Source organism: Acomys russatus, chromosome X (genome assembly GCF_903995435.1).
Source record: "Acomys russatus chromosome X, mAcoRus1.1, whole genome shotgun sequence".
Taxonomy (NCBI): Eukaryota; Metazoa; Chordata; class Mammalia; order Rodentia; family Muridae; genus Acomys; species Acomys russatus.
In genome coordinates, this window is record NC_067169.1 from 115143154 (window position 1) to 115163233 (window position 20080).

A 20080-nucleotide genomic window follows, 5' to 3' on the forward strand; every position below is an offset into this window, starting at 1 on the left:
AGATATTCTCTGCACTCATGTATAAAACAAGGTATTAATTAAAATAGCAATGGAGAATGACCAAAGAAACTGAGAAGACAAAAGTACAAATACTGGGGAGAGAGTGCAAATTCAAATAAATATTACAGAGGCCAATTTTTAATGTTCAAATGACTCTAAATATTCATCCACATTGAGTTTGAGTATGAGCACATGATTTGATCTTAAGGAGCACATGTGTGTCAAAGTAGACCTCCCAATGATGAGTAGTATTCTTCAATTTATAATTTACTTGGAGCTTCCTTTTTCTGTGCTTTTGGAACAAATATGGCTTAAATGAAAAAGACAGACATACTGCAAGCATCTATCTGCTTCTAGATTTTAAGGAAGTCACAAAACTTCACAAATGTATTTCAATATTAGTGGACCATGGAATCAGTTTATACTAGTCTTACTTAACTCTTGTTCAAAATTCCAGAACTCAATAAAAACTAAGATGAGTCCCTTAGCAGAAGATAATTCAGACAATTCCAGTCAATCTTACTTATTTAGCAGACAACAGAAACCTGAAAATGGTGCCCAGAGAAGGAAAGTGTTATTCAAAAATTCCCAGTGAGTTAGTAATTGATCTGGTAACCAAGAACTAAGATGTGTTACAATTTTAATTAGGTGCATTTTCCCATCACTTTGCCATATTACTTGTTTTTCTCATGACTTTTATCATGGCCCAGAATGACAGGAAACAATTTTAGTATAGTTATTCATAAATGATAGTAAAGACACTTAGAAAACTGCTTTCTCCCTTGCAGTATAGATGACATAGAAAATACTAACTAAACTGTTATCTAAATAAAGGAATCACCAATCAGAGATTTGGTGAGAAAAAAATTTTACACATATTTTGAGATTGAGCTTTAACTGCCTTCCTATTTGTAAATTAGCCAGTAAAAGTAGAAATTGTGAAGAAACAGCCAAAGTAGAAAATATATGCCATATTCTCAAGAAGCCAAGTGGGGAAATTAAAGAACTATTTTTCCTATGTTAGAGTGCAGGAGGATTATTAATTTTCTGCAGCCTCATCATATTTGACTCACAACTGTAAGTCTCTCAACCTAGATCAGAACCAATTCACATTTGAGAAATACTTATTTTATCACTGGTATAAATTTGACCTATTTAATGACTGTCCTAACAAAACTGTAAATTGCAAATGTTTATTTCAATGCCAGCCACTCAACTTTCCACCATGTTCCTAATGTCATGAAGGAGCAATGTTTAGTAAGCATTTCTTAGAGCTGATGAGAAAAGTTGTCTGAAAAAACTTGTGCTCTCAATCAGACTTTACCATGAACAAGCTTCAGGATTATAATAATCAAGAAACCTGCAAACAGAAAGATAGTTGAAGTAGCAGAATCTTCACCAAAACTCCGAAAAATCTTAGTAAATAAATTCCTTCCCAGAACTTTTTTTCTGCCTTGGTTGTTGCACAGTATACTATATATTTAATAGTTTTACTTATATTTTGCTGATAATTAACCAAAAAGCACTCTTATATGAGTATGTTATTTGTTAATATAGTGATTAGGCTCCAACTACTAAAGATACATGAGTGGTGATTTCTAGGTTCTAAATATTTTAGTCTATGTAATCAGGAAAATAAAAGGACGGCTTTGTAAGAAAACTTAGGCACTAAAGCTTGTTGAATTTCCTTAAATGCACAGGAAACAATAAGGAGCATCTTTTCCCATCATATTTCCTGCTCATGTCAAGCTTTAAGGATAGCCTAACCAACTGTTACTAATAACTTGAAGATAGAAGCAAAGTCTATAAAATACTGCATTTATAATTATAATGGAAACTACATGAAATTTAGATGTACCTTCTTTTTTGTTTTTTTTTTAATTTTTAAACTATTTAATTAATTTATTCAGATTATATCTCAATTGTTATCCCATTACTTATAACCTCCCGTTCCTCCCTCTGTCCCACTTTCAGCCTCTTCCCCTCCTCTAGGCTTAAGACCGAGGGGTACCTCCTCCCCGACTGTATGGTCATAGACTATCAAGTCTCATCTTGGTAGGCTGCTTATTCTTTCTTTGAGTATGATCAGGTCTCTCCACCAAGGGAAGGTGGTCAAATATGGAGCTCCAAAGTTCATGTCAAAGTCAGCCCCCACTCTCCACATAACTGTGGAGAATGTTCTGTCCATAGATCAGAGTAGGGGTTTGATGTTTACTACTTGTATTGTCCTTGGTTAGTGCAATAGTTTGAGCAGAATCCCCTGGGCCCCAATCCACCTGTCATAATGTTCTTCTTATAGGTTTCTAGGACCCTCTGGGTCCTTCTACTTCCCCATATCCTATATTTCTCTTACCTAGAGTCCCAGTAGGATGTCCTCACATCAATCCCAATCTCCTGGTAAGTGAAGATTTTCATGGGACATGCATTTTGGGCTAGTGCCCAATTATAAGTGAATATGTACCATGTGAGTCTGCTTCTGGGCATCCCACTCCTTGGAATATACCCAGAAGATGCTCCACCACACAATGAGAACATATGATCAACCATGTTCATAGCAGCCTTATTCATAATAGCCAGAATCTGGAAACAGCCTAAGTGTCCCTCAGTTGAAGAATGGATAAAGAAACTGTGGTACATATACACTATGGAATACTACTCAGCTATTAAAAACAAGGAATTCCTGAAATTTGTGGACAAATGAAAGGAACTGGAAATAATCATATTGAGTGAGTTAACCTAGATGCACTTTCTTATAGATACATAATGAAAGGAATCTATGACATCTGACCTATTTTCATTTAAAATTGTTGATTGAAACTTTCATTAATACTAAAAGATTCAACTTATTTAATAGACATTGTATAAATTATTTGTGATAGAGACTGATGTAGTTGTGGAAGCTAATTAAAGCTCCAAAGATTTGCAATATGATAGAATGCTGAAATAATGCTGGTATTACACATATTCCACAAGGATTTGAGTCAATTACATATCATTTGACACTGAAGATAAATTCTTTGTTAAGTAGAATGTGATAAATTTAGTTTATAGTAATTATACATAAAAATCACATAATTAAAATGAAATAATATTTCAACTCCTAAAAATGGGTTCTTTTGAGATCAAGAATTGTGGCAACTAGGAGACAAAATAAAATATAAAGTTATTTTAACCATTTTTAAAACATGTTAGTTAAGGGAAGAACAGGGTTCTGAAGTTACAGTATGTAAGTAATCTAATGGATCTATAACATATTGAAATAATAACCATAAAACTGAAAGAATTAAATAAAGTCATCTTCAGTGTACAAAGTACCTCAATTTCACCCCAATCACCTCTATAATTCTATAGGAGGAAAATAGTACACTAAGTATAATTATTATTTTTATAACTCTTACAAATAGTAGTTAAAACTACACTTATATTGTAGGAATTAATATTTCAAGTTAAATTTTGAGCTATATTTTAATACAGAGCTTTGGGATAAGTATCATATTAATTCAACTAATCACTAATTTTCTTAATGCCCACTAGAACCTTTGTGGACTTGAAGTTAAAATGAACAAGACAAGGTTAAAAATACAAGGTTTCTAGCCCTGTTTATGGCATTCTGTCCCCCTCCAACCAAATTCAAATATGTAAACAGATATTTTATATGCATTCTTTGTGCAAACAGTTTTGGAAGGATACCAGTGAGAAATTCAATGTGGTCTGCAGATTTTGATGGACACTACAAAAAGAAAATCTTTTAGATGAATCTATGGAATTGAGAAAAGCATTGGATGAACATTCTATCATTAAAATAAATCAGGAGTCTATGTACTTGGAACATACCTTGGCAGAAACTTGAGGATATTGATTTGAAAACTAGAATCAGAAGAGTAGCCCCATCAGAGTTTCCTGCAGAGTCAAATTAGAATGGAAGTATTCCATAGTGCATACGTACCACTCAGCTATTAAAAACAAGGAATTCCGGTAATTTGTGGATAAATGGATTGAGCTAGAAATTATCATAATGAGTGAGTTAACCCAGAAGCAGAAAGACTTAAATGGTATATACTCACTTATATCTGCATACTAGCCCAAGGGGCATGACCTACCAAAGCCTTCACTTACCAGGAAACTGGGACAGAGGGGAGGACATCCTATTGGGACTCTAGATGAGAGAAGCATGGGAGAATGGCAAAGTAGAAGGATCCAGAGGGTCCTAAAAACCTACAAGTAGAACAATATGATAGGCAGATTTGGGCCCAGGGGTCCTGCTCAAACTAAGGCACCAGCCAAGGACAATACAGGCGGTAAACTTTAAACCCCTACCCAGATCTAGCCAATGGTCAGAATATTCTCCACAGTTCAGTGGAGAGTGGGATATGACTTTCTCACATACTCAGGTGCCTCACATTTGACCATGTCCCCTGGAGGGGGAGACCTGGTGGCACTCAGAGGAAGGACAGCAGGTTACCGAGAAAAGACTTGATACCCTATGAGCATATACAGGGGGAGGTAATCCCCTTCAGGAACAGTCATAGGGGAAGGAAATAAGGGGAAAAGGGGAGGGAGGAGAAATGGGAGGACACAAGGGATGCTATAACCATTGAGATGTAACAAGAATAAATTAATAATAAAAAGTTTGAAAAAATTAGAATGGAAGATTCTTAGGTGCTAATTTCAGTGACACTATTTCATTAGGACTGAAGTGCGGTTTAAGTGTCTCTTTAAAATTTCCTCTGCTGATCTGGATTTCCTGTTTGTTTACTTTTTATTTGTTTGTTTTGATTTTTTTGATTCAGTAGTTCCAGGCTGAATACACACACACACACACACACACACACACACACACACACACACACACACTCACACACCCACACTCACACACACACTCACACACATTGTTGTTGTTGATTTGTTTTATTGAGACAGGGTTTCTCTGTGTAGCACTGGCTACCCAGGAACTCACTCTGTAGACCAAGTTGCCCTTAAACTCATAAAGATTCACCTGCCTCTATCTCCCTGAGTGAATGCTGTGATTACAGGTGTGTGTCAACATGCCCCAGTTCGTTGATTATAGTCTAAAGATTTATTTCATTTCATTTTGATGAAAGTGGTCTCCTGACTGTATTGAAGAAATTTTGCCTAGGGTTGTTAAAAAGGAAAGTTATTTGAATAGATATTATAAACATAGATCAAAGATAAAATATAAAATATTTCATAATTCATGCTAAAGAGTCTGGCTTTTCATTTGGTTGCAATGGTTTGTGACCAAAAGCATACTAGGTTAAAATAATGATCAAGTACTATATTTACAGTTGTGCAGGTTTCTCAACAGGATGCTGCTTTGTATCTTTGTTGGGCTTCTTTCTGCATCTGTAGTTAAAAGTGGATAGTGTATACAGATATGATGAACAATACTGTTTCTTAGTCTTTGATGCTTCACATAGGACCATTTTGCTAGCATGGTTCTGTCACATTGCACTAGTTATACTTTCCCATTATTGTGACAAACACCCTAACAGGAAAGAAAACTTAATGAAGGAAGGGCATATATTGGCATACAGTATGTAGAGTTATCGTCCATCATGATGAAGTTAGAGCAGCTAGAACAAGTGGTAGCTGTTGGTATTCCATCAGAAGCTAAGAAGCAAAGATCAAACAGGAAGTGGAGCCTATCTATGTCTTCTCAAAGCCTGCCCTCAGAGACCTAATTTTTCCAGCAAGGCTCTATATCTTAAAGACCTCATAGCTATCCGAAATAGTGTCACTGCTTAGGGACCATGTATTCAAAGAAGTGATCTTTCATAGGACATTTCACATTCAAACTAGCATAACAATTTAACCCAATAGTCTAGTTACACTTACTGAAGCTGTTTCAGAAAACTGAATGAAATTTACAAAGTCTTCTCACATTAACAGTCAAATCTCTCTTTAGCCAAAATTAGCCACAAGTTGATTCCAGAATGACAGGATAAGAGCAGCCTCCATCTTTTTCAAGGGTGAGATGAAAAGTCATATGGTAATAGTGTGTGAACACTGAAAATCCAGTTGACTAGGCCTAAGATTGCCTACAAATTCACTGAAGAATTCATTTGAAGTTGTTTTTGCTCATTGACTATTTTCATAAGAAAAATTCTAGCAGAGTATCTGATACAAATCAAGAATTAATTTCATTGGTGATTCGAATAAGAATGTTCCCCATAGGCTCAAATATTTGCATGTTTGTGTTAAGTTTGTGGAACTGTTTGAGAAGGACTATAGCCTTTTGAAGGTCATATGTCACTGTGGGTTGACATTGAGGTCTTAAAAGCCACAAAATTTCCAGTTAACTCTTTTTTTGGTTTATTGTTGTGTATGTAGATCTAAACTCTTAACTATTGCTCCAGTGTCATGTCTGTCTGCCTGTTGCCATGCTTTTGGTATAATGGTCATGAGCCCTAAAACTAGAAGCCCCAATTAACTGTTTCTTCTATAAGCTCCTGTGGTCATGATCCCTTAGCATAAGTATAGACATCTTGTTATAGCTTTAGAGTCATATAGAGTATAGGAGAAAAGAAGCTGTAGAATTTTCCTCTGAAATTAAAGAAAGCTGATGAGGTCAAGCATATGGTAGAAGCATCTCTGCATGGTTACCCAACAAGGCTATTGCATGGAGCTATGAGTATGAAACTTGGATTGTCCTGTAGACCCTAAGAAGTTGGAGAGAACAGAGTCATGGGGTATCAGCCAAAGAGAACTGCAGACAAGGTGGAATGTTTTATAGTCAGCAAAGTTTTAAGGGAAGAGCCATCTAAGCTCTTTCACATTTGGCATAGAACTACAGGATTTAGATTTTCACTATGGCCCCATTCCTCCTTTTTGAAATAATAATGTATATTCTGTGGCATTTTAAGAAAGTAGGTTATTTGTTTTTGGTATCACAGGGATTGGAATTAAGAGATTGTCCTGGGTCTCAGAAGAGACATTAGAATAATAATTTTTTATTTAGACTGTAAAAGGCAAATATAGGCTTTTGAAGTTGAGCTAAATGCATTTTTCATTATGTTATGGCCACAAGTCTCTTTGAGCTAAGGAGTGGAATGTGTTATTTTGAAAATAGCTCCTATGAGCCCATTTATTTAAATGCTTGGTACCCAGGTAGGAGAACTGTTTGGGAAGCATAGAAGGTTCTGTTCTATTGGAGGACACATGTGTTGGTGTCTACTTTGTTGTTTTAAAAGTCCATAACTTCTAGAGTTAGCATTGATCTCCTCTCTTCTCTTCTCTTCTCTTCTCTTCTCTTCTCTTCTCTTCTCTTCTCTTCTCTCCTCTCCTCTTCTCTTCTCTCTCTCTCTCTCTCTCTCTCTCTCTCTCTCTCTCTCTCTCTCTCTCTCTCTCTCTCTCTCATGATTGTTGAATCAAGAAATGTGAGCTTTCAAAAACTACTTCAGTACCATGTCTGCCTGATTGTGTGCTGCTGTGCTCTCTAGCATTATCTTAATCAATTCTGACTCTGTAAAACTCTTCAATAAGCTGTCTTGGTCATGTCTGTGGAGGAATGTCTTGGTTGGGTTTATCAGTTGTTAATAAAGAGCTATTTGGCCAATCACCTGTGCAGAAGGACATGAAGTGGAAGGCAGGACTTCTTGGTAGAAGGGGAGGTGTGCTGGTGAACTCAAGGAGGATAGCTGAGCACCTGGCTGGAGAAACAGACTGATGGAGTAGAAGTCACCCAAGGAGTCATCAGATTGGCAGGTTATTGGTTTTTATGTTGGTTTTAAAGGAACTAGGATTAGAGTAGCTCAGAGTCTATGCAGCACAGTGCTTACATCTAAAAAATAAACCACAGTCACTCTGTGTCTATCATTTGCGAACTATCTGGTTAAAGAAAACAATTGCCCTAAAAATTTACTATATTAATTAATGTAGAAATAATTATTATTTATTAAATACATGTCACAGTGGTTAGTCACAGCAATAGAAACATAACTAAGACAAGTGTATAACTTTTTTCTTTCTCATTTACAGCAAATAGAAATGTTATTAGAAGAGCATGTCAACTATTCCAATTATGACATAGGAGAATATAATTGACAAATAGCAATGATTGGAATAATAAAAGGAATCTTAATAATAATCTACAGGGAAAAGAGGAGTGCAGAGAAATGCAGTCTCAAAGGGAAAAAGAATGAAATTGATACTTTTGTATAAAATGTAATTGTTCACTTCCATAGACTATAAAAATGTAAATGTTTGGAAATAGTATCTTGATTCACACCTTAAAAAATATCCTTGATGTAGTAAACATACAACCTTTATCTTTTCATTTACTTTTCTTCAAATTGTTCATGTTGACAAGTAAAAATAAGAGCATACTTTTATCTTGACTAGTGATTTGTAACAATTTGACAGTTATTAAAAGTATCAAGTCACAATGGAAGGGAACAATAATAGTTCTAAAATGATGTTTTGTGCTGTGTTACATGTAAAAAACAACAGAAATATTCATCACTTAGATCTAAAATTAAAGCTACATTAGAGCAATTGAAGTTTAATCTCTAGAATTCCACAGCCAAGGACAGAAGAAATATTGTACTGGTTTTATTTTCATATCCATATGGAGAGATCCTTCCTTTGTATGTCAGTTTATTTTCTGCTTATATACTTCACCTCAAATGTTAGAAAATATTCTTGCTAAGCTAGTGTAAGTAAAGATGGGAACAGGAAGACACTAGACTTTCAAGTATATTTTGTTTTCATGTGTCACTTTGTGTTGAAGATACATTCTTTCTTTTTAGACTAATTTATTTGTTTATTCACTTTGCATCCGGATCATAGCCCCCTCCATTCTCTACTCCTGATACCACCCTCCCTCCCTTTTCCAACTTACCCTCTCTTTTTTTCTTTAGAAAGGGGAAATCTCCACCATCAACCCACCCCAGCTCATTACGTTTCATCAGGACTGATCCTGTCCTCTTCCTTTGTGTGCTGGCAAGGCAGTCCTACCAGGGGAAAGTGATCAAACAGCACCTAACAGAGTCTATTTTAGAGACAGTCCCCACTCCCCTTATTAGAGGACCCACATGAATCCTGAGTTACCCATCTGCTACATCTGCCTTGTGGTTCTAGGTTCAGTCTACGCATGGTCCATGGTTGGTGCTTAAGTATCCACATACCCCTCTAGGCCCGGGTTAATAAGCTGTTTGTCTTCTTGTGGAGCTCCTGTCCTTCTATCCTTCCACCCACTTTTTCACAAGACTCTCATTGCTTTACCCAACTTCTGGCTGTGAGATTCAGCATCTGTTTTGATTTGCTGCTATATAATCACTGATTATGTTACTAGAGGAATATAAGTCAACATAATACAGAGATATCCATATGAAATGGAAATGCCTATACCTTATATGCCAAACAAAAGACTAATAAAGACAATAAAGTATATGTACACAATGGAGTATTATACCAATGAATTTTATTCAGTTATAAAGAAAAATGGTGTCACCTGTTGGAATATTGGTTGTCCTGTAGATAGTATGCCAAGGAAATTAGGCTAGATGCAAAAGGATAACTAACAAATATTTTCTATCATACTTTATCTCATATTACATGAACATAGATTACTTAGGGAAATTAAGGAAACTGGTGAAAAGGTTAACTCTGATACAAGAAAGGATAATGGAAACAATGAATATTAGCAAAGTATATGATGTACATTTATAAAATGTCATGATAAGAATCAACATTTTATACATTGAATAAGTTGTAAAAAGAACTATCTTGTCTTTCCTTTTTATTGAAAAAAAGATTTTTTTCTCACATAATGTATCTTTATTATGGTTTCCTCTTCCTCTACTTTTCTGTTTCTTTCCACTGTATCACATAAGAAAAGAAACACATGTCTAAGGGACAACAGTATAATTATATTAAATAATATAATATAATATGTAATAATAAAAAACTATCACAATAAAGTTTGACAAAATGAACCAACAGAAAAAAAAGAGCCCAGTTCAAGGCACAAGAGTGAGAGACACACCAAATCACACAATAAGGAGTTCCATAAAAATGCTAAACTGTAAACCATAATATATAGGCAGATGAGCTGGTGTTGACTTATAACAAGGAAGATCCAAGGGAGGATGCTCAAATCTCACTCAGAAGTGGAAATAGAGTAGACAGAGGAAGTGTTTGAAGAGAAGGAACAAGGTAGAAGAGGGATCAAAAAGAGAAATGAGGGTGGAGATCAGAGCTGGGGAAATTGGGGGTGAGATGACAGAGAGCCTACAGAGAGAAGGGAAACCTTGGACTGAGGCATCTCTATGAGAACCTGGAGACTTAGGACAGGGTAGACTTCTGGGACAATATGGGGTGACTCTATCTGAGACTCCTAGTTGCAGGGGTCATGGAGACTGAAGAGGATACCCTCTATTTAGATTGGGTTCCTAGTAGAGGGAGTGGAACATCAAACAAACCATAATACCTTTGACCCAAAATGTGTCTTGCCTACCAGAGCAGGGATTAAGATGGAACAGAGAATGAGGGAGTAGTAAATCAATTCCTGGCCCAACCTGAGACCCACCCCATCACAAAGAAACAACCCCTGACACTATTAATGATACTCTGGTCTGCTTGTGTACAGGAGCCTAACATAACTGTCTTATGAGAGGCTTCATCTAGTAGCTGACAGAAACAGATGCAGAGATGCACAGATAAACAACAGACCTAGCTCTCGTAGTCCTGTGGAAGAGTGGAAGGGGGAGAGAGGGATCTGAGGGGTCGAAGACACCACAAGAAGACCTGTAGAGTCAACTAACTTGGGCTCATGAGGGCTAAAAGAGACTGAAACATCAATCAAAGAACATGCCTGGATTTGACCTCCCCCCTCCCCCAATATATGTAGTAGATGTACAGCATAGTCAACATGTGAATACCCTAACAGTGGGAGTAAGGGCTGTCTCTGACTGTAAACCTGCCTCTGGATACCTTTCTCCTAGCTGAGCTGCTTTTTCAGACCCCAGTGGGCGAAGATGTAGTTAGTTCTATTCTGATTTGACATGCCAGGGTATGTTGGGTATCTCTTGGGGGCCTTCCCTTCTATAACAATAAGGAGATGGGGTTTGGAGGATGGATCAAGAGGGTTAGACTGGGAGAAAATTAAGGGGGTTGGGATCAGGCTATAAAGAGAGTAAGTAAATAAATAACTTAAGACTAAAAGATTAAAGACTAAAAGACTTAAGACTAAAAGTCTTTACTGTTCCTGGCAGTGAGGAAAAATTGATGATCAAATTCTGGTACCTACAAATCTACTAGATTTATTATTTAACTATTGCCATGTCAATAAATTAACATAAAAATGTGACAGCCTACATTTTAAAATCACAGCTTCTGTTCATCAGGATCTTTAATGTGATTAATCTATATTCTCTTCTTCAGGGTCTCACTATCATCAACATATTTGCTGATGCCTTCCCAATTTTCATTATTTTCCATTTTAATTAATGTATTCATATTACAACCAGATTATAGTCTCCTCCAGGTCTCACCTTCTCTACCTCTTTCCTGCCCTGCCCCTAGTCCTTAGAAAAAGAGAGCCCTCCTTCCTTACTAACTGATCCCAGACTATCAAGTCACTCCAGGACTGCCTGCATCCTCTTCCTCTGTGACCTGGCCAGGCTGCATCACCCAGTAGAAGTGAGAGAAGAGCAGGCAGCAGAGTTCATGTTGGAGACAGTCCGTGGTCCCCTTACTGGGTGACTTACATGGAGATGGAGCTGCCAGTCTTCTTATTAGTAGGTATAAATAAAGAATAGTCCACTTCCATGCTCATTTAGATTATTGCAGAATAAATTCTGATAGTTTCCTTTTAATTTTTTCAACTAGAAACTTCCACATGTTTTCCACTTTGTGCCTTTATATACTATATTTTCACAACATGATGGTTTTCTCAGGATACACCTGGTTAATGGAGGTTTTATAATGTAATGACAAGAGTGGAATACTTACAGTTTTGCTATTCTCTATTGATTGAAAAATCACACATCAAACTCTGACAGATTCTGTAATATAAATGTTTAAAGTGGGATATGGTTAGTTCAAGGTAGAAGACATGGAATACAATATAAAGGCTCTGGACTTTACTACAAATTATCATTTGTTTTACTCTTTGTACATTTTATCAATACTAAATAATAATTTTGTATTAATTGTGTTGTCATATTTCTCTGATAGCTAAAGTAAGGTAAAAAGCTGTCAACAATATTAAATGCTGCTTTCCAAAACATTCAATAACATAGAAAGTTCACTGCTCCAAAATTAGTCCAATAAAAACTGTACAATATTAATGATATTGCTTTCAAGAACTAGACTGTCACACTTGACTTGAATATTTACCCCACTATTTAGTAATCTGTGAATTCAGTTCTCTATCCATGCTCTCAGAGTCTCAATATACTTATATATTGTTATATGTTATATATATGTATATTTATTAGTATATAATAAAATATATATTGACATTATATATAAGGATACTGAGTCTCAGAAAGCATAGATATGGAATTGAATTCATGGACTGCATACCATTTATAGTGGATATATACATATATATATATATGTGTGTGTGGGGGGTAATATTCATAAGTGCATAAAATTATAGATATTTCTATTTTGAATACTCTATGTATTACAGTATAAATTTAGATCTTTTAATTTAAACAGTAAACTTGTAAAAATGGTTATTTTGTAATATGTCAACCTAGGATATGGAAAATACTAAATTATGAGAATTAAATGAGTTTATTTAAGTAAATGTCATAGAAAATTGTGACACATCAAAAACATTGAGTAAGTGTTATACATTATCATTATTATTAACAATTGTGTTCCCTGCTGTAGGTGATATCAAAATAAATTAAAATATTTAGCCTCAAAATATTACAAAAATAAATCATTGTCAAGAAAATAGTGTAATTATTATCATTATTATCATTGTTATTTTACTTGTTAAGTGGAATGTGCCCTTGAAAATTTTATAAGATTGAAACCACAAATATTTTATAAAATATTTACAACCTCCTGCCAAAAGTAACAGCCTAACCAGGAATCCTTCAAAGGGAACTCTTACAAAACATGACAAGGAAGCTTAAGTGTAGCTCTCAACAATGGACTACTTCCAGCAGAGGTGCAGGGTGGGAAGAACTGAGTTCTATTTAAGGAGAAGCAGGCCACTTAGAATTTGACCACATTCCCATAAATATATAGATAATACAAAATATTATATACTATTGCATATTATATATATTATAATAATTTTAATATGTAAGTACATATTATGGATAATACAAAGTAGATGGAGTACTATATATTTTTATTTTAATTTAGTAATATATGATATATATTATGTAATTATTAATGTTAGTGTATTAATATATAATGTAAATTAATTTAATTATACAAATTAAATTACATAATACACATAATCTACATATACTATATACTATACATATACTATAAATATATAATATATCTTATAGTATAACATCTATACCATACTATTGTATATATACTAGTATATATAGTATATGTACTATTATTTATTATATATCATTATATATGAGCCTGTCTGTTGATACCTTTATGTTCAGTCAGAGAGATCAGGGAGGGCATCACATCCAAAGGAACTGGAGTTACATGTGGTTGCAAGCTCTGACTACACCTGATGAAAATTTTGAACTCATGAATATTTGTTAATTTAAATATCATTTTTGTTATTACTTGTTCAAAAAAACAATAATTCATCATAATGTGCACTCCAAGCCTAATAAGAATATTAGGAAAGAAAGGAAAGAAGGAAGAAAGGAATAAAACATCTAAATACTCTAAACATGTTGACTATTATTTGCCACGAATTCTCCCAGCAAGGTCTCCTAATGTACAGCATCAACTTCCTTTATTTGTCATGAATTCTTCCAGCAAGGCCTTCTAATGTACAGTGTCTACTGACACATTTACAAATATCTGTCTGCTATCATATATCACATGATAATATAGTACCTTGCAGTTTTAGTCAATTATTTAATGTATTGATAAGGTAGAAATCTAAATCCTAGAGACTACTAGAAATCAGTAAAGGAAGAAAGAAAGAAAAAAAGAAAGAAAAAGAAAGAAAGAAAGAAAGAGAGAAAGAAAGAAAGAAATTTACTAAGCTTCTAACATTTTCCTGACATCATACTAAGGTGTGTTAACAAATGTTTCTGATTTAAATCCTCAGCACCATCATACACTGGAAATTTTTACTAACTATATGATTTAGTGAAAATGTTAATTATATCTGTTTGTATTTATTAATTTCACATATGCTTTATTATTTGTCTAAAATATAAAAATTATAGGAAATGTGTATTATAAACTATAGACATTGTCCCACACTAGCAGACATCACTTAGTCCACTGTGATTTACAATGTAATCTGTGTTGGATATGATGAAAGCATGTGTGAGAGAATGAATGCTACTCTAAAATTTCAAGAATATATTTTCAACAACATTCTAAGTTTTGTCCTGAGTGACCTTATATACCAGACAAATAACAATGATGTATAATGTGCTTCATGAAACCTATAACTAAACATAAATCTTCTACTGACATCTATTCATTTTATTCTCATAATAAACTATGTTGTAAGAATTATTATAAATCTCACATAAATGGAATTGTTCACGTTCTTGCAGCATATTTGTTTACTTATACATATTATCTTGTTTTTAGATTTTTTCCCTTCAACTTTCCAAACCATTTGGGTACTAAACTCAAATCATAATAAGAAGTTCTTTATTTTATCAGTGTTTTTTCTCCACACATACTAAATTCATTCATCTTCTTTTTATCAAGACTGCTAAAATAATATGCCTAGTAAATAGTTTCAAAATATAATAAATACCTTTCTGCATGTCAGCCTATATGCCCATAAAAATGAGGGGAATTACTAAAGTTAGATTATGACTATGGAATTGTTGAAAGAAATATATGAAACTATTCATGAATAAGGATTTTGCAAACAGGATTTAGTAGCTAATAAATGAAATAATTCTTCTGGTTATTTTTAATGTATTCCTTAATATGCATGCTCATAGACAAAAAGGAATATTTCATTTTGTGCCTCTTTCTGCTACTACTGTACACATATTTAGCAAGGCCTTTCTGTTTTTCTGTTTTTTGATGAAATTTAATTTTCATAAAATGCTTGGGTTTGATGTCATTCATATTCTGTATGGGGGAGTTCAGGAATCAGAAGACAACAAGTTACTGTGCATACCACTTCAGAAAGACCTAGAAGACAAGCCTTTCTTAATATTACATGTCTGTGTGAATTTCATATTTCAAAACCTGACATCATTGAATTCTAAAACCTACCTTTCTTTCAGCAATGTATAATGGGGAAAAAAAACAGTACTATGTTTCAAATGGACCAATAAAAAGAAAATGATACAGAATGTGAAGGTTGTACAGGCAGGATTTCTCAGAAGAGAAAATGTACTAACAGGCAAGCCTCAGGGGGCTGGGGAGATGGCTCAGAGGTTAAGAACACTCTCTGCTCTTCCAGATGTCCTGAGTTCAAGTCCCAGCAACCACATGATGGCTCACAACCATCTAGGATAGGATTTGGTGCCCTCTTCTGGCAGGCAGGGGAACAGGCAAATAAAAACACTGTATACATAATAAACAAATAAATCTTTTTTTTTTTTTAAGGAAAAAAGGACTTGAATTCTAATCCCAGAACCCATATGGTAAATGGAGCTTACCTACCCCAGAAAGTTGTCCTCTGACTTCAAATGCAACATGTCTTGTATGCCCCACACAAAAAAATAAATAAATCTTTTTTGAACAACAAAAGAAGTGAAACTATCTATAAACCACTGAAATGCATCATTCCATTGCCAACATTTTATCAAACAATAACAAACAAAAACTCAAACAACTTAAAAATTTCCCCCAACACCAGTGAGATAACTCAGTAGGTAAAGGCATTTAGCTGCAAGCATAATGATCTGAGTTTAATTTCTGAAACCCACCTGGTATAAAGAGATATCTCTTACTGAAAGTTGCACTCTGACTACCGTCAATGCTCCATGTTGTAGATGTTGAGTTCCCATAAACATAAACAAACCAAAAACCAAACTGTAATAAACAAAAGAACATGCTGAATCAAAGAAGCTTCCTCCTGCAACAAATGTTAATACATATAGAGACCCAAAAGGAGACTTTATACAGAGAGTGAGAGACTTGGAACCCTCAGCACTAATCAAAATATCTCCATCAAATCCATATCTTGATAGTTCAGGGAGCCAGTGAAAGAGGAGGCAGAAAAAGTGTAAGAGCTACAGGGAAATGAAGAACAGAAAACAAGGCTTTCTGAATCAAAATAATCAAATCTCATATCAACTTAAAGAGGATGATGCAGCATGCCCAGGGCCTATGCCATACATACCCTTTTTGTATATATTATGGCTTCCACTTTAGTGTCTTTATGGGACTCCTGACTGTGCAAACTAAATGAGTGGGTTTCTGATTCTTGCACCTTTTTTGTGTTCTTTTCCTTCTGATGATTTGTCTCAACCAATTTCAATATAATGAATTTTGTTTTATTTTAGTATGTTTTATTTTGTTATATTTTTTAATGATTAAATGAATGACTGGAAGAAGAAATGAATGATTGAAAATCTAGCTACTAGGGAAAATGGAGATGTCATTTATATCTACTGGGAGAGGGAAAATAAATTTTCTACAACGGAATGTCACTGGGTATATCAAGCACTCCAAGGCAGGTCTCTTGTTCAGGAGTAGGTAATATACAATGGACTCTTTAGATGTGTGTGTGTGTGTGTGTGTGTGTGTGTGTGTGTGTGTGTGTGTGTGTGTAGTGTGTGTTATTTAGTTACTATTTGGTGTTTGGGAAATATTTTTTTTCTTGCTTTGTTTTCTTTTTGGGTGTGATTTTTTGTAGTTTTCTTAGTTTGAGTTTTTGCTGTTGTTATATTGGGTTTTTGTTTTGAGAAGGAACTTAAAAGTTTGTGGGTAGGGAGGAGAAGAGGATTTAGAAGGACTTGGGGAAGGGAAAGCATATCACCAAAATATATTTAAATTTAAAATTTATATTAAATAATTAAAAACATAAGCCATGATGACCATGTTCACTGTCCATAATTATTATAGAACAGATAGTTTGCCCTTCTATGTAGTCCCAAGAACAGAAGACACTGATTAAGATACAAGGAAAAAGTGGGCCGAACTAATGCATCAGAATAGAATCTACCATTCATGTGTAGAAGCCCAGGAGAACAAGACTGATTGAATTTTGTGCTGTTGCTTCATGATTTCAAGAAAGACATAAACAGATTTCCTTAAATCTGCCCAAAGACACAAACCCAGAATCTCCATCTACGGTGCTTTCTGCTTTATAATACTATGATTCCAATATCTAACTAGAAAGCATACATTGTTTTATGATTATTTCATTTGTACCGAAGAGAGGTGAAGGAGCTTGAAATTTTGGAAATGTCTCAGGACATCTTCTAATTCTTATGAATCTCCTATTTTTGTAATTCATATGAGTCTCCTATTCTCATGATATCCTTATTTCTGTCAGGAGATCTTGATTGCCTCAGCACTGTGAACGTCACAATGGAGCCCTTTATCTGAAAGGGCGGGGCCCGCAAAAGAACATCTAGTTCCCTTAGCAACACATGAGTGGGCGGTGGTATTACCAGGGAACTCAGAGTGGCTAGCCCATTTAACCATGCAGGATCCCAGTGGGGACAAGGGTTTCAGAGCAGGTGATGAAGAAGAAGGGGATGATGGGCAGCACACATCCAGAACTCCTAATATCGAAGCTAGCTCACAGTGTGATGAAGCAGATGATCATGGTAACTCCCCTCATGAAAGCGATCCACAAGACTCTGGTAGCCAAGTTGTATCAGGTAGCCTAGACTCAAGGAGCCCTGAGGAGGCAAGAGTGGTGGTGGAGGAAGAAGCAATAGCTCCACAGGATGACCAGGCAGCAAATATCCCGGGACCCAGCGGAGATGCTACAACAACAGCTGGAAGTCGACTCTTGGAGTTGTATCCTTCTTGGGGAACATATTTTTACCGTGTATGGAAGCATAGGCAGGGCAGCTCTCCAAGGATGATTTGAAAAGGGACTCAGTGTGGGGGAGGTTTATGGCCTACTAAGGAGGAAATTGAAAGATTATAACGTGGGCAGTCAGTCCTAGGTAAAGTTAATATAGAGGCAGGATAGAGAATCACGTATGTCTGAGGAGGATGTAGGGTATAAAAAACCATAACCACTAAAGAAATTGCTGTGGATTTTTGGGGGGTGTCAGATTGGGCCATGCTAAGGGTAAACCTCAGCGAACTAATCAAGCCCAATGTACAGAAAATTCAATAGTGAAAACCTTAACCATATCTCCCTTCAGTTCTGTAACCGTGCCATTCCGGACTGCTTTAGAAGCAAATATAGCATGCGCATCCCTGGCATCAAGTGTCCAATACCAGCAAGTGATGATTCAGCAGGAGTTTACAGTGGAAGACAATATTCTGACTGTGTCAGTTCTCCCAGAGTTTGGAGTGGGGATGGTCTTTGGGAGGAAATGAGTATTCTAAGGGTGCTGTAATGGAGTAGAAGGTACAGTATGATGCCACAGCCCACATTCCTCATTTTTCCTCTCGTGTCTCTCCTTTACTTTTAGTAGGTGGACCACCGATGATCCTATTATCTTCCGAACATCCATCAATGCCTTCCTTGACCATCTCTCCCTGGTGATGAGGAACATCCAACGCCCAGTATTTATGGCTATTGTCAAACAAAGAAGACAGAATAATGAACCCTAATGTGCTACCATGCACAAGACAAAGCCAAGGCACTTCATGATTTGTGCAATTGTGCCTTTACCTTAATACTCACTGCTCTGAATCTATCACACTGTATCTATCAGTCAGTGTTACTGAAGCAGTGAATATTAAAATGTGTAACATGAAAAATAACATTGAGTTACTGTTTTTATTTTGGGTTATGGTAGAAATTGCTGGGTTTTACTATTGTGTCCTTTGGTTGGAGGAGGAGATTCTGGGTTTCTGATTTTTTTTGCTGCAAGGCAATTGAAAATTTAGGAAATGGAAGGAATGAAATTTAAGTTTTTGCTAGCACTCTGGAGTGTGTGTGTGTGTGTGTGTGTGTGTGTGTGTGTGTGTGTGTGTGTTTGTGTGTGTATACAGTGAAATGTCACCAAACTGGAGATCACAGGATACATTTTGGGCATCTTCTCCCATCTTCCATGTGGGATCTTAATACAAAACTCAAGTCATCAAACTTGGAACTTCTTTTATCAGAGGAACCATTTTCATAGCCTTGAAGTGAACTTTTAATGTGCAAACAAATGTGTGCCAGAGCACTTATCTAGCATGAAAGAAGACCATGGCTCAATCCATAGCGATATTAAAAAAAGAAAAATAATAATTTTATTATTATTAAAATTTGTTAGGTCTATAATTAAAGTAAAGGAATTTCTTTGTTCTATAGTTGTATTCATATATTAACTGTGTAGTGAAAACGTGTTTCAGATTAGTGTTTTTTCCTGAAATATTTTTCTTTTAACATACTAGCTTTTCATTTTAATAAATTATTTGAGTAAAAAAATAGGAAAAGCATCACAATGTAATCATGGACTGTAGAAGATTTTCCATATTTCATGCTATTGTAAGAAAGGTTGTACATGACCACTTACTTCCTTAAGCTAGACTCTGAGAGATAGAATTTCTGAGTCGCATACTAATTCTCTGTTTTTGCTTTTTAAATTTGTCCAAATATACTCCCAAAGCACTCTAGTTATTCCTTTCCATCCAAATTTTGGTTCCACTGCTTCCTTCACCACTGGAATGTCTTCTTGACAAAATTAAAACCTTTCTGTGAGAACTCAAAACAGCACAGAAACACCAGTGTTTGGAATTTTGTTAGCTCTCTGGCCTCCTTTCACATGCCTCTTTAAGAATGGTAGAATAGTGTTCTTCTTCTAGGTTTCTAGGACCTGGGTCCCAGGAGTCCTGCTCAAACTAT

The 20080-nt window shown here is 35.4% G+C and overlaps 1 protein-coding gene across 1 annotated transcript; it reads left to right on the forward strand.

Annotated features, from left to right (window-relative positions):
* Positions 1-17764: 17764 nt before the first annotated feature.
* LOC127185488 (EKC/KEOPS complex subunit LAGE3-like) lies at positions 17765-18858 on the forward strand. Its single transcript, XM_051141930.1, has 3 exons — positions 17765-18087; positions 18444-18572; positions 18717-18858. Exons 1-3 carry the CDS (start codon positions 17765-17767, stop codon positions 18856-18858), a joined length of 594 nt encoding a protein of 197 aa, XP_050997887.1.
* Positions 18859-20080: the final 1222 nt, after the last annotated feature.

Excerpts from the sequence above, each read along its gene's own strand:
- LOC127185488 (XM_051141930.1), top strand. The coding sequence starts at position 17,765 with ATGCAGGATCCCAGTGGGGACAAGGGTTTCAGAGCAGGTGATGAAGAA. Across the intron at positions 18,088-18,443 it reads GGAAGTCGACTCTTGGAGTT|TTCTGTAACCGTGCCATTCC; the intron begins GTATCCTTCTTG and ends ATCTCCCTTCAG. Across the intron at positions 18,573-18,716 it reads GAAGACAATATTCTGACTGT|TAGGTGGACCACCGATGATC; the intron begins GTCAGTTCTCCC and ends CTTTACTTTTAG.